Raw genomic sequence first — 15,198 nt, 5'->3', positions numbered from 1 at the left:
CAGTTGTTGCATGAGCTCACAACGACTCACCACCAAAACCATTGTTTGAATACCTGGGATTTCTGTTTTTTTAACTCATGAGAGGAAGGAAGCTTAACAAAACAAACTCTTAAAAAAGTGCATCCTATTGTTGGTCCAAATCCAGGTTTTCTTAAGTCATTTTCAAGAAGATCACAGACAAATTGCATGAGTAAGGGATGCAGTAAACTATGATAATTATGCAGCAGATAATTATGCGGCGCCTCCCATTTAAAATATGATGTTGTCAACTAGGTGGGGACATATAAAGGATTCAGCTTCATGGACTACTTTCCATAAACGAGTAAATAAATGCAGACTATTTTAACTTTTTTTTACATAATTTCATATGTTTACTATAGTGCTGCAGCCTGTTTATAGTCTGTATATCTGTGTTTAATATCTGAGGACAGTCAAGTGAGGCACTAAGGTTTTTCTTCTAGAAATATCAAGAATTTGTATCTTTGTGAGAGTACAAACAACATTTATTTACACACATTATTATAATATGCTTCCTCAGAAAGGCTGTGTATTAGTAGTTAATGTACAGAAAACAGAGACAACTTATTTAGTTGCTTCATATAATTTCATGACATCCTATGATGAGCAAAAATCATTAAAACACACGGTAGTGTATGCTAATGTGACACAAACAAAAGCACTGCAACTTATTTTGGGTTACCATGCAGCATCATGCTGCTGAATACTTATAAGACCCTGTTCACCTGGCATTAAGAAGCATCTTGCCAATCCAATTACAAGTGCACAAGTGCAAAGTCTAAGAAGGACATAGAGATGGAATTGTTTAGCCCATTCTCTTGGGTCATCTGGGCCTCATTCTTTTGTGGGAGCAAACACAATGTGTTTGCCTCTCACATGCTTCCTGCTGTGTAGCCTATGTTTTTAATGACATCTTGGGTCATGGAACAAATATAACCAAGGTCTGGGTCCATATAACAGGTTAGCTCTGACAGTTATGTGGCTAGAAGAATTATTTATTTTATTAAATGTATTAAATTTTCTCAGACTCTGCCACACAGTCTCTGCAAACATAAATGATGTATGTTTTATATGTATACACAGAAAGAAAAATTAGATCCCTATATGTCACATATAGAGACCCATTCTAATGCTACATTAAGTTGCACACATAGTTGTCCAGTTGTGAGAGGATCACACAGAATGCATTTTAATTTCCTCTTTCTAAGTGACTTAACATGCTACCTCTTAATGAAACAACATGACAAGCTGGTTTTAATCTGTTTTATCCAAGTAAAGATTTATGTCCTCAAAAATCACTTGTTATTGTGATAAGGAGGTTAAAAGTGTGGATACTGATACATGTGTTTTTGTTCATGATCGATCCATTTGTTAAGAATAATCATAGCTACACTTTACAGTTTCTAGAGAAATTGAGAAAAGCTGAATCTATCAAGTGTGTATAAACAAAATAGAGAAAATAGAGATTGTTGATTATTAAAAGCCCAGCTGTGAGTTTTGAGAGACATTTGGAGTTGCTATCATGATGTTATAAATACAGCAGTGCACCTTTATCAGATGAGTGAAAATTTACAACATTTTCTTTATTCAAACCACTGTTATATAAGAAAAACTGTAACTCCTTTAGGCCCAGTTATGAAACTGTGGGACTTGGTGGGACTTTTGTGTGTCTACTGTACAAAATGTGGACATATAAATTAGTTAAAACAGTGTAAATGTGTGTGTTTAATTGAAAATCCTCTCATCCTGCTTTGGAATATATGGGGCAGTTGGTAGTGTCCCTGCCATTTGGAGGTGTTCAACTTTAGTATGTGTAGGTCCCTTGGTTTGGAGGGTTATTTTGTGAAAGAATACACATTTTCAAGTTCTGATAAAAAATAATAATGATAAAAAAAAAAAAATAAAAAAAGGACTTATCTACAGGGAAAACTCCAAACACTACAGCAGGTTAAAGAGAATTTTTTTCAGTGGTTTGTTTGTTTTATTAGATCTCCACCAGCTACTAACCTTTAAAGCCGCTCCTCTTCCAGGATCTTGCCAAGATTATCAACTGAATTACAACATTATCATTAGTTAAAACACATAAACATACATTTTCACAACAACTCACAAACAACAGGCACAAGGACACCTGATTACAAAACAAAATAACATCAACAACAGTGCAACCAGCACAAATTGTAACTCTACATTCCCTAATTTCAAACTAAGGAATTACATCATCTCACCACAATTTCAAAATAATGTTAAAAAACCAGATCAACAGGTCCCTGAGTAAACAGAAACAATTTCATCTTCTTCTTAAAGCTTAGCATAATATTATCTAAAATCAAAAAGTCTGGTAATTCATTCCATGCTACTATTGATTTGTAATTCATTAACTTCTGTTTTAAGTTAGTTCTGCGTGGGGGCAACAGAAAACCTTTGATGTCTGCCTTGTGAAATGATTGTGTGTGTCTGACAAACAATATTCCTGGTGTTTTAGTAATAACTACTTTTATTTGATTAGACATATCAATGAACATTGCTTCCTACATTCCTCATATAGACAGGATTGATGGTGATCCTTTATACTCACACTGGGCTGATAAGGGCATTGAAGAACTAAGCGAGCTGCTTTGTTCTGAGCTACCTGCAGCTTGGCCAGATTATATTTAGATGTGCTGGACCAAATCACAGAGCAATAATTTAAATATGACAAGACTAATGCTGGTATTACTTGTTTAATTAAATGATTAGGCATACATTTTCCACAGTATTTAACCATCCATTACAAATGAGTACCACCTTGATGTGGGTGGGGGTCGTTATAGAAAGATGGCCCAAAAGACTTGTGATGTCATTTGTACCTGACAAAATATGATACAACAATGAAGGACATTGAGGCGATGGTGCACCTCCTGCTTGGTTTATGGCAGGGGTGTCCAACGTCCCCGACAGCAGCTGTTCTGCAGGTTTCGAATGTTTGTTGCAGCAACACACATGAACCAGATTAATGGGTCAACATGCTTTGGCAGAACTTGTCAAGCTGTTGTGGAGAGTTATTTAATTTGAATCAGGTGTGTTTGAGCAGGGAAACATCTAAAATTGGCAGGACTGTGGCTCTCCAGGACCAACTTTGGACACCCCAGGTTTAAATGGTCTGTATTGTACCTAGATTTATTGCTTTATCTCAGCCTCAAGGTAAAAGCAGAAAGCCAGAGAAGGCTGCAGGTTGTGAGATGAAACACTGAAAAGTAAAAGAACTCTTGGCAGGGTTCCAGTGAACCACTCCCTGGCTTTCAGTTTGTAGATGTCACATTTTTTTGGCTTCTCATAGTTCAGTTCGGAGTAGGTACTAAAAAAGTAACTACCTGGGATCAGGTGCAACTACTGAATGGAAAACCCTAAAAACTCAGTTGAGCTGAGTGGGTCAAGTAGGTACTAGTGGAAAAGGGCCATTACTTAAAATACTTATTCCATCTCAGCATATCTTGGAATACTTCATCTGATCAGGCCTGGGTTTATTAACATTATGAGCCCAGAAAATGAGATCACATCTCAAGTTTTTCTCTTAATAATTTTTTTCTCTAGACTTTTCCCCCTAATGGCAAAGAATATTTAAAATATGACAATGGATTTATCAAGCTCAAATTGTTTCAGGGAACATAATGTCTAAGAGCAATATAAAATTAAAATCTTTTAAGCTCCTAAAACTTTCTCACTATTCTTTAATCTTGTTTTGAAACAAACTTCCTAACATCAAAAACTGAACTGCCAGTGAACTAATTTAATGATCAAAGTCACTCAAAACTGTTTTGCTCTGTTGAGAAGCAATGTGATGGTGTGTTTTGGATTTACTGACAGTCTACAGTTCGATCCCGTTTGTTCTCTCAGCGCTCGCTTTTAACTGTAGCGTCACTTCCTCAGCTCGCGCCCATCCCTTTGGAAAGCAGGGAGAAAAAAAACTGTAAAGTCACACACAGGCAAACGACGGCGAGAAAAGCGCGAAGGAAAAAGCCGAGAGGGAGGCGAAACAGAAAAGCCAGATGAAAAAGCTGGGTATTGAAGTGGGAGACAGTCAAAGACCAAAGAATACGTTTTAAAGTAAGTTTTCTGTACTTTACATGTTATAGACACTCTCATTTAGCTCAATTCATAGGGAATTTTTTAAATTCATCCAGACGCTACTATCACTGCCAATACACGGTTTCCTTGTTAGTACCTACGAGTTAAAGTTTTTAAACGATGTGTTTGACTTGTATACACTTCAGTTTAATCATTACTAAAAAGTCTTTGAGGGTTGGGCCTGTAAGCCCCCTCCTCTGTTGAATTTACTCATTCACATCCGTGCTTTAGACACTGGTGTCTGCCAGTGGTTTATAGTGTATTTACTGTTAGCAAGACATTAAACATTACATAACACCTGTTTTATCAAAAGCTTCAACCTCCTGTATTAAAATATTAGTTAGAAGGCTGTATGGTTGTCCTCAGCAGGAACTTTTTTTTTCACCACAAGAAGCTCTGAAGTGAAATGTTCATCTTTGTAGAGAAGGTTACAGTCTTGTTTTTGTCCTAATACACCCCTGAGGGCAGAGAAAAGTATGTGCTAACGTTGCATGGTGTGCTTCAAGTACAAGTCTCAGCATGGCCTTCACAGCAACCCCAGTGCCAAAATAGTCATTGCTTTCCCATAATATTACACAACAGAGTGGATTTTCACGCTCTTATCAGGAGGTTCAACCAGGCTTCCAGTATTTCATTTGCCCAGTCTTTTCTATCTCTTGTTTAGCCTGTGCTGCTTAAGATACATGAAATGTCATCCTCCCTGTTTTGACATCTGCTCTCCTTTGTACTAAATTCTTTACAGTCATGCCACTCCACAAATCATCTCGAGCACCTCGCCTAGACCCTACCATGATCTCAGCGCCTTTAGGTGACTTTCGCCACACCATGCACATTGGCAGAGGCGGGGATACCTTTGGGGACACCTCCTTCCTTTCCTCCTTAGGACCAAACTCTTCTGTTTCTGAGGAGGGAGATTCAGAGGTCATCCCAGCTGCAGATTCTGAGGTGGCAATCAACCACAGTGATCTTTATGCAGATGCACCAGGAAGTCCACAGAACAATCAGCTTCAGCACTCCGAATCAGTGTCTTCATTCACCCTGGACCTGGATTTGGACTTGGGCCCGTCTATGCTTGGGGATGTGTTAGGGGTGATGGATGGTCTGGCGTTTGACTCCAATGAGGAAGATGTGTTCAGTCCCCAAAGTGGTACCTCCATAGTGGAAACAAAACAAGTCAAAGGGGGTATTGAGATGTCTGTGAACATTCAAAATGAGCTGAATGGGAAGAACTTGGATGGAAACCAGGTGGAAGGCAGTAGGATATCAGATGGGAATGGAATCAAGCCCAAGGGGTTACGACCAAAAGTGAGATTCAGTGACAAGCGAGAGGAGATCATTCGCCAGGTATCTGAAGAGGAAGAGAGTCAAGCCTTTGACTTCCAGGAAGAGAATCAGCTGGCATGTCACAGTCCAACTAGAGGTGAGAGCGAGGGGGGAAAGAGCCCAGTAGGTGAAATCGAGTTCACCAACCACAAAGCAGATTTGCCTCCCAGTCCTGCTTCATCACATAGTTCAGAGTATGAAGGAGTCACTCCATTGGACAGGAGAAGGGTTGACAGTGTCCACTCAGAGACTGATTCAGAGGAGGAGGATGGGGAAGCAGGACGGGGCTACACATTTGAAGATGAGTTTGATGATGAAATCGGTTTATAGGGGACTTTTTTTCCATATTAAAATACATCCTTGCTGTCAGGTAAATATACTATATTCTGTATACTTTACTCATCTTACTATAACCAGACTAGGAGTCTTAAATAGAATATATGTGAACACAAACTGGACCTTAAAAAAATAGGGGAGATTGGACAGTTAAGATGATGTTGCTCAACTGGAAAACAAATTTTGAGTTTTGTCTACATTGGTAACAGACTTGCAAAAAACTAAACAGAAAAATATTGTCATTTGGGTTTAACAGTGAAGAATTCTAGCACTTTGATTCACTTCATTCAGCTGTAAGGTTTACTGACAGAATGAAGCTCTGGAAAGTTTGATCGGGCTAAATGAACGAGGATTGCATTGTTAATTTTCTACTATGTCTTATACGTGACACAGTTAGTGCTGTGTTTAAAACTTTGTCCTATAATGCCTTAAAGGGAGCTGCATGTTTATAGTACCCCATGCTATATCAGTGCCTTATTAGTAATTTCCTGCATTGTGTGTTTAGAACAGCCTCCATGTCTTGTTTCATACATCTGAAAAGCTTTACAAAGAGTCCTCAGAGACAGTGTTGATAATTAATTACTGTGAATTTGTCACATTCCAAATCTGGCAATGTGGGGCTTTCTAGTTCAAACCAAACCACATCTGAGTTTTTTTTTTTTTGTTGTCTTTTTGTTTTGCATGTCTAACTTACCAAAGATATCCTTTGTGCTGTGGGGTTGGATTTATACTAGAAGGCAAAGACAATCATGGGATTTAAAGGTCAATTATAAATCAGGGTTTGCAGTGTATTTTTGTACATGCTTTTTACTTAAAATACTTCGTTTCAAAATGCTGTAAAAGGGAGATATCTTTCCACTCATCTTTTTTGAAATGCTGGTTTAGACACATTTGTCATCCTGTAGTTTAAAAAGGATCACAGTAAATACAATAAAGTAAATAATGGAATTTGATAATGACCAGTCTTGGCTGACTTTTTTTCCTTTGGAAAGTCTTTCAGAACACAAAAGGGTGCATCATTGTGGTATATACTACATTGCATTAGTAAGCTACCATTTTATTTAAGCAGAAAAGTTAGACACCAGGTTCTTTGACACATTCCAATGCTGGTACAAAAAGTTGCATCAATGTGCACCACACTCCAAAATCTTATTTACTGCTATGTAACTGATGAGTGCTATGTGCACATATAGAGTGCTTATGACAGGTCAAAGGTAATGGTCTCAAATAGTTACCTTTAAACTGAGTGATTATGCTCTTTCAGTACAATAAAACGAAACAGTGTTTTATAAAGTATAACTTTATTTTAAGCATGCAACAATGAATGCCTAAAATAGTTTGTACATCTGTTCAACATACAAAGTTCCACTGGAGTAACATGTGGCACCTGTGTTAGCTAATACATGTCAAAAGGTAGATTTATTACTTACATAGTTAAGTTATGTACATTATTACAAGCTCTTCACTGCTCACTCCAAATGTAAATTAAAAATAACACTGAATGCAGAAATCCATATCTTTCAAACACCTACACACACAACCACTCACACACTCACTACACAGATATTGTCTTGAACACATTGAACCCTGACAGGGCCGTGGAAATCATGACGCCAGGCATTTGTGGATGCCAGTGGATCTCCTTAATCTCTGACTGACCCTGGTGCAGGAACAGTAGCTGAGGGGGTAGGTCCTTGACTCCCTCCACCCTAGCACCTACATCGCATGACTCCACGGAAAGATCCCACTGGCTTAAGATGTCATCTGCTCCCGAGGCTGCAAACACGCTGGAGTCCACAGGGTTCCACTCCACAGATGTGATGGGAGCGCTGTGCTGCTTGAAGTTGGCCACGGGACGGCCAGTCTGCAGGTAGAAGAGGGCAGTGGGTCAAGACAGCTGTTCACACAACATCCGGCTACAAAAATATATGCACCCTGAAAAAAGCTGCACTTCAGTAACCTTGTGGCAACAAAATACTTGTGTATTTGCACATCTTCTTGGGTAAATCAAAGATTCCTGTGTTGGGCTGGAGACAACCACAGAAATTATTGTTAAGCTATTGTATGACAGACAAGAGACGGAACAAATGTTTGTGGTTAGGTGGAGCCGGTAAGCCAAGAAGGTGGTAGATCTCATGTTGTAATACAGCCTTAAACACTGTTTTCCTTGTAGCAATAATAGCAGGTTACTTTGCAATGATAACACCTGCGGAAAATCACCCACAACTCCCAGTGGAATCATCTTCCATTTGTTCAGCGGGGATTTTTAAATAATTGCTCTTACCTTAAACTGCCGCAGGTCCCACACTTTCAGAAAACCATCATCACCCCCTGACAGAAGGAATGGTTCGCTCTTGTTCCAGCTGATTACATTGATGTCAGACGAGTGAGCTTCGTTGGCTGAGAGCATCGAATTTGGTGGTGCGCGGATATCCCAGATACGAATAGACTGGTCGACAGAACAAGAGGCAAAAACCTGGTGGCAGAGAAGAGTGAACAATTGGACTTTGAGATTTTATTTGTAAATATTGGCAGAGCAAGTTGCTAACCCAGCATGAGGAACTCTGTGGTATTTTTCGCAATATAGACTTTACTCTGCCTTCTATTTGTACTCAAACTTCAACAAGAAATTGAAGTCACCACCACTTAGGTTGACTCATCCCAAGAATGTGACAAAAAGCAGAGGGTACATTCATTAAAACTAAAGCCGTCAGCCAGCATTAGGGAAGATGCATGTTAACATACCACAAACAAGTTTGGTGAGGAGCGGCTGTACGAGCACAACTATTTCTGTCTGAGATTTTACTTACAGCACTGTGGTAATACATAGCTGCACTGTTACCAGGAGTTCCTTTTAAAGTAAACATAGTTTATGCATTACAGTTACTCATTCCCTCACCACACCCTGTTTTTTTTAACTTGACGTCTGAGAAGTGCAGATGAGCCAGTACCATCAGTTTGACATCATTAATGGAGAGAAATGAACCCTCTGTTTTTATTTAGGATTAATTGGGCCCCTCAAGCTAAAACCTATGATTTTGTTAAGGCAACAAGGACAAGCAACACAAATCAAAACATGCATGTCTAATATTCATCCAGCTTTCTCTCAGCTCCAGAGGAAACTCAGGAAACGTAGATAGTGACAGTGTTGACCACTTAAATACCATCCAGGGAGTCACAATTGTTCTACATACTGTAGCTTCAGTAGGCGACCACTGCAGATCCTCCACAGACTTGCTGTGGGAGCTGAAAGGCCGTTGGTCAATCTGCCAGGAAGTCCCTCCTTCACGTGGCTCCCACACATGAATGTTCTTTTTGCAGTCCCCACTGACAAGACGACCTGTTGATTAAATGTGGACACAAAGATCAACATTTCAGATGAAAGGCACATCTATACTTCCTTTAAAAACGGTTCAGAGCTGATGCAGCATTCAAGTATCACCAGCTTCCATGTATAGAGGGAGCCACAGGCCTCAAAGAGTTTATCTCAGGCTTCAAAGCGTTGTGCAGTATGACTAGGCCTGTCACGATAACAAATTTAGCTGTACGATAAATTTTCTCAGAAATTATCGCGATAAACGATAATATTGCGCAAAGCGCTAATGTGTCATTTTGAGACCATTCTCAACTAATACAATAATAATAATGCAAGTACACATTTTCAAAGATCAATAAACTAAATAAATAAAAGCGCCTTTTTCACATAAGCCGGGACGCCGGCCCAAAAGTAATGCAGCCCACTGGGAATCCTCCCAAACCTCTCGATTAGCCGGCATTGCTCTTAATGTGTATTTTGTCAAATACGCTAGTGTTAACCATTCCCGCTTCTTATCCGCCGATAGTAGTCGGAGGACACGGGGGAGATCCGTCCTCTCCAGGGCCGAAGTGGAGTTGGCTTCGGGGTTAACTCCCAATTACTCTCTTCTCTCGCCGCTCACGGCGTGGAGCACCATAAAAAAAAGGAAACAGCGGTTGTGCTGAGAAACGGCTTTATTATAACGCACCGTTATTGTTTTTCCTGACTGTTCTGCCTAACCGCTCCGTCTCTTCTCTTCACACCTTTTCTTCTTCTGCTACTCTCGTTCCTCATAAGCTCTTCTTCTCCTCCCTCTGCGCTCACGCTCACTCTCACGCGCACTGAGCTGCTGGATCGCACACACAAAGTTAGACACATCGCACAACACTAGTATATAGGCTGACTCTATTTGCGTAATGTGCCTGCGGATTACAGGGGTTATTACGGTAGACCAGGAAGTGGGGGCTTTGTACTGACGTCGTAAGCTAGATGTGTGTGTTCTGCTTACATGTGGGGAGCAGCGAAATGATAAAAGAGGAGGTGCTTGCATCTATTATTTCTCCATTCGACTTATTTACATATTTCAGCATGAGAATCGGAGGTTTAGCGCGAGAGCGTGAGAAGCCACTTAAATGCGCAAGTCTCACGGCCATTGCGTGTTGGCAGCCCTGCAAAACAAATGCGGCTTACCGGCTCGTGCTGCAACATGCTGCAGTCAAGTATGACACCAGAGAGATCACTCCGCAACAAACCAGAGCGTTGAGTCGAAATACGCCATAGTGAAACCTATTGTCATACACAGTTTATGGTAAAGGGGGGACTAATAAAAATTATCGCGGCCGGCAAACTTATCGTGCTCTTATTTTCTTATCGTTCAATTAATTGACTTATTGCTTATCGCGACAGGCCTAAGTATGACACATCTAGGTTAAAATATTTAGCTGTAGCATCTTTTGATGTATCCTTTGTCATTCAAACTGGTTATTTCATTCTGAATTTTTGCATGTTAGATTTTTATTCCAGATTCTTTCTTAACCGAGTATGTAATTGTGTGGATTTCAGCAGCTTTAACAGCAACACAGTACCAGTCAAAACACGGAATGCTTATTTAATCACTGCCAGCCATTACTATCCAGTAATGTTTTGGAGAAGTCTGCACTTGAGGAGTTGTTTTCGATCCTGTTGGTTTGAAATGTAGAGTTAAAGAAAATGTGTATGTGTGTGTGTGTGTGTGTGTATATATATATATATATATATATATATATATATATATATATATATATATATCTCAATTATAAATAATTACTGAAAAGTCACAAAGCCAACCAGCTGTTGTAATAATGTCAGATTCAGTTTCAGATCTCCAATAAGGACCTTTCACCCCTTTTTTGGTTTGTTTTTATTTCTTTTAAGGTGATCAGACTGGTTTTGTGTGTTCAGAAGCATCTTCCAGTAGTGCGATCTGAAGCTGATATGTGTAAAAACAACCAAAACACACACACAAAAAAAATAAAAATAAAAATTGTCCAAGTAATCTGAATGATTTCTAGATGTTAATAACACAAGTTTGATTACAAAGTGTTAAAAATAGTAAACAAAGGATGTTCTTCCCTCTAGAATTGAGTTGCAGGTATAAAACACACTTACCAGGTACTTTGGGTGACCAGTCTATTGCAAAGCCTTCACTCATGTGACCAGAGAAACTGAAGAGCGCTGTGGCTTCCTTCTGCTGTTGGACGAAAGCGGCCATAGCAGCTGAACTATGGACGGCCTCCAGCTGAGATCGGAGGTCAAATATTTCTACCTGTCCTTTGTCAGACCACACAGCAGCCAGGGACTGCTGTCCATACGGAGTCACCTGGAAATTCAGAAACAAAACTAGTCAACAACTTGGAAAAAGTGTTTATCATATCTTTTTTTTTTAATTAATAATAATAAAAGAACATACTCGAACTCGGTTAATCCCTCCATAATGAGGCATCATGGCCAATTCCATTTGTGGTTTCTTATCTGCATCCTCCTCGTCATCACTGTCTTCATCGCTGCTTTCTTCCTCTTCATTTTCCTTCTCTGTTCCATGAAGGTTATGCATGCGCATCACCAGAAGTCTGCAAGAAATGCATGTAATTGCTTGTAGGTATGCAGGCCACTCTGTTATCTTTATTCAAGTTCTGACAATGTTTCCTTTAACGTTAAACCTACAGTTCACCTTTCCTCTGAAAGGAAATTTACCCACAGTTACAGAGAACATGCGGTTGACAGCAGAACAAAACAGATACTGTTCACCACAAGGACACACACACAAAAAAAAGATCTGTGGTTTAATCTGTAAACTGTATTTCTTTTCATTTCAGTCATTCACTGTTTATGTAAATGCCTTTGACAGAAAGCTGTAGGGAAGTGCTCTTTCAAAAAGTAGGTGGTGCCGGAGTTTGAATGCTTGAGCTCCTAACTGTGACTGAATATAAGGATTTAAAATTATTACTCATCTGTTGTTTGAGTTTTGAACACTGCAAGTTGATAGAGATGTATTGTTAAGAACATCTATGTTTTAAATTAGGATTTAACGCTGGAAAATTGATGCTGTTGGGATAATGTATGAAACAGCCGGCTGCTTTCGCAATCCCAGACTAAGGCTGAGATCAAAAGATACTTCAAGTCCAGATGTTTAAACTTGTCCACTGTACACAAATGTCCTGAAAGTATGAACAAACTTGTCATGAAGTCTGTGGGAATAGACTAAAACTACAAACAGTTGTTTTACTTAACACTTATGAAGGCGGTTTACTGAACTCAGCTGCTTTTTATTGTAGCAGAACTTCATGTCACTTTAAAATGAGCGTTGATGTCCCAGTTCTCCTAAAAACCCTTTACCTACCATTTATCTTAAAAAAAAAAACTGTGTTAGATGTTATGTTTTTGCTCCCTTATTTTCAGGCTGTGCCACTGATTTCTACACCAGCAAATAAAGATCTTAGTTCTTGACATGCACTTCTGCACTAAATTAATGCAAAGCCTGCAGCAAAGGCTGCAAGTGGTGCCTCTATGTGTGTTCATACCTCTGCTTTCAGCATGTCTGCAAAAGCTATACCACAATGCTACATGGTTTAGGGGTGGGGGGTTTCTATGTCATGGTTTCTTTGTGGACATCATATAACGGCAAATGACAAAAGCAGAGGCGAGATGCAGCTCCAGGTTTTGTGCTGAAGCTCATAAATGTTTAACAGCCAGTTTTACTAAAATGGCAGTAAAGCAGAAGGGATGAAGATGGAGGAGACGGTGTGTGTGACGTCTGAACTGACCGGCTGTGAAAATAAGAAAACAAAGAGCTGCTTTAGTAGAACTCTGAGAAATCCAAATAAGATTACAACCCGTTTCATCTACTCCTAAGTGCTTTAAGTTAAAGCAAGTAGACCCCTTTTCATGAAAGCTTCTTTATTTCCGACTATTGGGGTTGTTTCAGGATCACGAACTTGCCTGAGTCAGTTCACCCAATCAGTGCAGTTACATGTAACCACACAACTGTCCTTGTTTCTGTCAAGACCTATAGATCAAGATATAACCATAACCAGTTTCACTACACAAACATTCTCTTTAAGTTACCTGAATGGTGATTTTGTCAGATGATGCTGTGTTTTTATTTTATTTTTTTTAAAGTAAATATCTGAATAGCAATGGTCTGGAAATGCTTTACACAACAATGACTTGACATGCCTTAATAAACTGCTTAGTCACAGCTTCTGATGCATTTAGCAATCTGACAAAAAACTATCTTATCTATGTTTGTAGTTACAGTTCTGGGGCACACATGCAAAAGCATACGGTGTGCCTATGGCGTAGTCTTAGACCACAATCATATTTTATTTATTTATTTATTTATTTATTTTTTGCTAGACCATAAGTTTAAATTTGTTATAATTTTGCAGGTAAAAAGTAGTAAAATAAGGTAAAATAGTTTATTCCTCAATATGAAAGGTTCAAACTATTATAATGATGATTTTTTTAAACAAATGTCTCTGATTTCATCTGACCTCTTTCAAAGTCGGTGTGACACAGGGCTGAAATACTGTAAACCTGTTTATTTTTTTAAAACGCTGATTTAATGTTTCCACACACTAGTAAAGGTAAAATTGAAAAAAAAAAATGTGACAGGCTATTTGCAAAATGACTGTTTTTAAAGAACATTTTAAATTTGGTGCATCACTAGCTGATGTCTCCACTCTGCTCTCTCAAATCCAAACCAGTTGAAGACTTTGATTTTACTGGAGGCCTCTATATGTTATTTGTTTTCTCTTTTTACTTTCCCTCTCCTTTTCCCTGTGCTTGCTACAGACTGGGACCTGAAGAGTAGCCCTACTATATAAATGACTTGGACAGTTTTATACCATTTAGAGTAAAACTTGACTAAAGTTTTCTATAATTGGATTGAACTAGACCAGACTTGAGCTGAACTTGCCTAATTTGTGTGTATAGCAGCTTTTGGATTACTATTTAAGGTAAAGTGGTGCAAAATAAACAGACCTGATTAAAGCAAAATAATAAAAATATTTTTCGGATCAATGTTATTTAATAAAGCAAACTCGTAACGTTTGTGACTACAAGCTGGTGCCTGGATACCAGGATGGATACTTTTCTCAGAAAAGCACCATCCTGTTTTAATGAAAAGTGTAAAGAAATGGGAGGTACCTGTTCTTCAGAGCTGTTTCAGCCTGTGTGCCTGCACAGAGCAACATGGATAGAGGAAACTGTTCCCTGCCTTCTCCGTCTGCATCTTTAATGATGTCAAAGCTTAGACACGGAGCTCCTGGACATAAAAAAAAACATAATTTTAATATACATGTCCCACATGATGTGTGTACTGACAAAAAAAGACTTTTACAGGACTTTCTACTCGCCTGTTTGACACTCGTGGTACATGCGATACGCGGAACGGTCCATTTCCAGCTCCTCTCCGGGTGGTAGCGGCTCAATCCCCGGGACGTACACTTTCTTCTCCTCTTCTCCGTCCGCTCCTTCTTCGTCCATATCTTCTCCTTCGTCGTCATCACTGCCCATCTCCTCCACCTCACCACTTTCGTCGGCAAACGTGTGTTCATCGGGAGCAGACATCTTGGTAGCCTACTTCCGGTTTGTGGAGTGGCCACGTGGTTGGTCCCCCCTCTCCTGTCTCACACTCCCCTTCTCTCCCTGTCTATTTCCAACCCCATTTACGGGAATTCAGCTGGCCCCTTTGGCTCTTGGTTCCCCACTGCCAGGAATCATCAGACTTTTAACTATTTGTCTAGTAAACCGCCACAATTGTAATGTAAAAGCACCAATGTTTAGTGGATGTTCATTATGTTTTTAATAAAGAAATGTGGATACCCATGATCATATTCAGGGTCAAGTGCATGCACTGTCGCCAGGCTGTTGCAAGTATTTACAGGAGTTGAGAGACTGACAGCACAGCTTGGTACTGACACTAGAGCCACTGTCTGATGCGAAACTGGGAGCTGACTCACTGCTGGAAAGACAGTGAGGTCAACTTAGGTACTGGCAAATGGACACCTTGCATCGACAATTTTTAGTTTTTCCATCTGACTTTTTCAAAAAATGTGTCATATAGCTATGACAAGCCT

General features: G+C 39.4%; 2 protein-coding genes across 2 annotated transcripts; one reads left to right on the top strand and one right to left on the bottom strand.

Moving 5' to 3' along the window:
* The first annotated feature begins 3,953 nt into the window (after nt 1–3,953).
* cdc42ep5 (CDC42 effector protein (Rho GTPase binding) 5) lies at nt 3,954–6,737 on the top strand. The gene is made up of 2 exons (XM_041987815.1): nt 3,954–4,104; nt 4,868–6,737. The coding sequence occupies exon 2, from the start codon at nt 4,870–4,872 to the stop codon at nt 5,776–5,778; it is 909 nt and encodes a 302-aa protein (XP_041843749.1). The 5' UTR covers nt 3,954–4,104; nt 4,868–4,869; the 3' UTR covers nt 5,779–6,737.
* A 331-nt stretch (nt 6,738–7,068) lies between these two features.
* grwd1 (glutamate-rich WD repeat containing 1) lies at nt 7,069–14,744 on the bottom strand. Its single transcript, XM_041987814.1, has 7 exons — nt 14,476–14,744; nt 14,267–14,384; nt 11,529–11,688; nt 11,228–11,438; nt 8,979–9,124; nt 8,069–8,260; nt 7,069–7,648 (listed from the first exon to the last, which is right to left on the bottom strand). Exons 1-7 carry the CDS (start codon nt 14,687–14,689, stop codon nt 7,340–7,342), a joined length of 1,350 nt encoding a protein of 449 aa, XP_041843748.1. The 5' UTR covers nt 14,690–14,744; the 3' UTR covers nt 7,069–7,339.
* Between the last annotated feature and the right edge of the window lie 454 nt (nt 14,745–15,198).

This window comes from Melanotaenia boesemani, chromosome 6 (assembly GCF_017639745.1).
Source record: "Melanotaenia boesemani isolate fMelBoe1 chromosome 6, fMelBoe1.pri, whole genome shotgun sequence".
In the NCBI taxonomy this organism is placed as follows: domain Eukaryota; kingdom Metazoa; phylum Chordata; class Actinopteri; order Atheriniformes; family Melanotaeniidae; genus Melanotaenia; species Melanotaenia boesemani.
This window is presented reverse-complemented; position numbering and strand designations above follow the sequence as displayed.

What these genes read in the sequence shown, in the direction of transcription:
- cdc42ep5 (XM_041987815.1), top strand. Translation starts at nt 4,870, where the DNA reads ATGCCACTCCACAAATCATCTCGAGCACCTCGCCTAGACCCTACCATG.
- grwd1 (XM_041987814.1), bottom strand. Translation starts at nt 14,689, where the DNA reads ATGTCTGCTCCCGATGAACACACGTTTGCCGACGAAAGTGGTGAGGTG. An exon ending in GAAACAGCTCTGAAGAACAG is followed by an intron (nt 11,689 to 14,266) that starts GTACCTCCCATT and finishes CATTTCTTGCAG; the next exon opens with ACTTCTGGTGATGCGCATGC. An exon ending in GGGACCTGCGGCAGTTTAAG is followed by an intron (nt 7,649 to 8,068) that starts GTAAGAGCAATT and finishes TTCTACCTGCAG; the next exon opens with ACTGGCCGTCCCGTGGCCAA.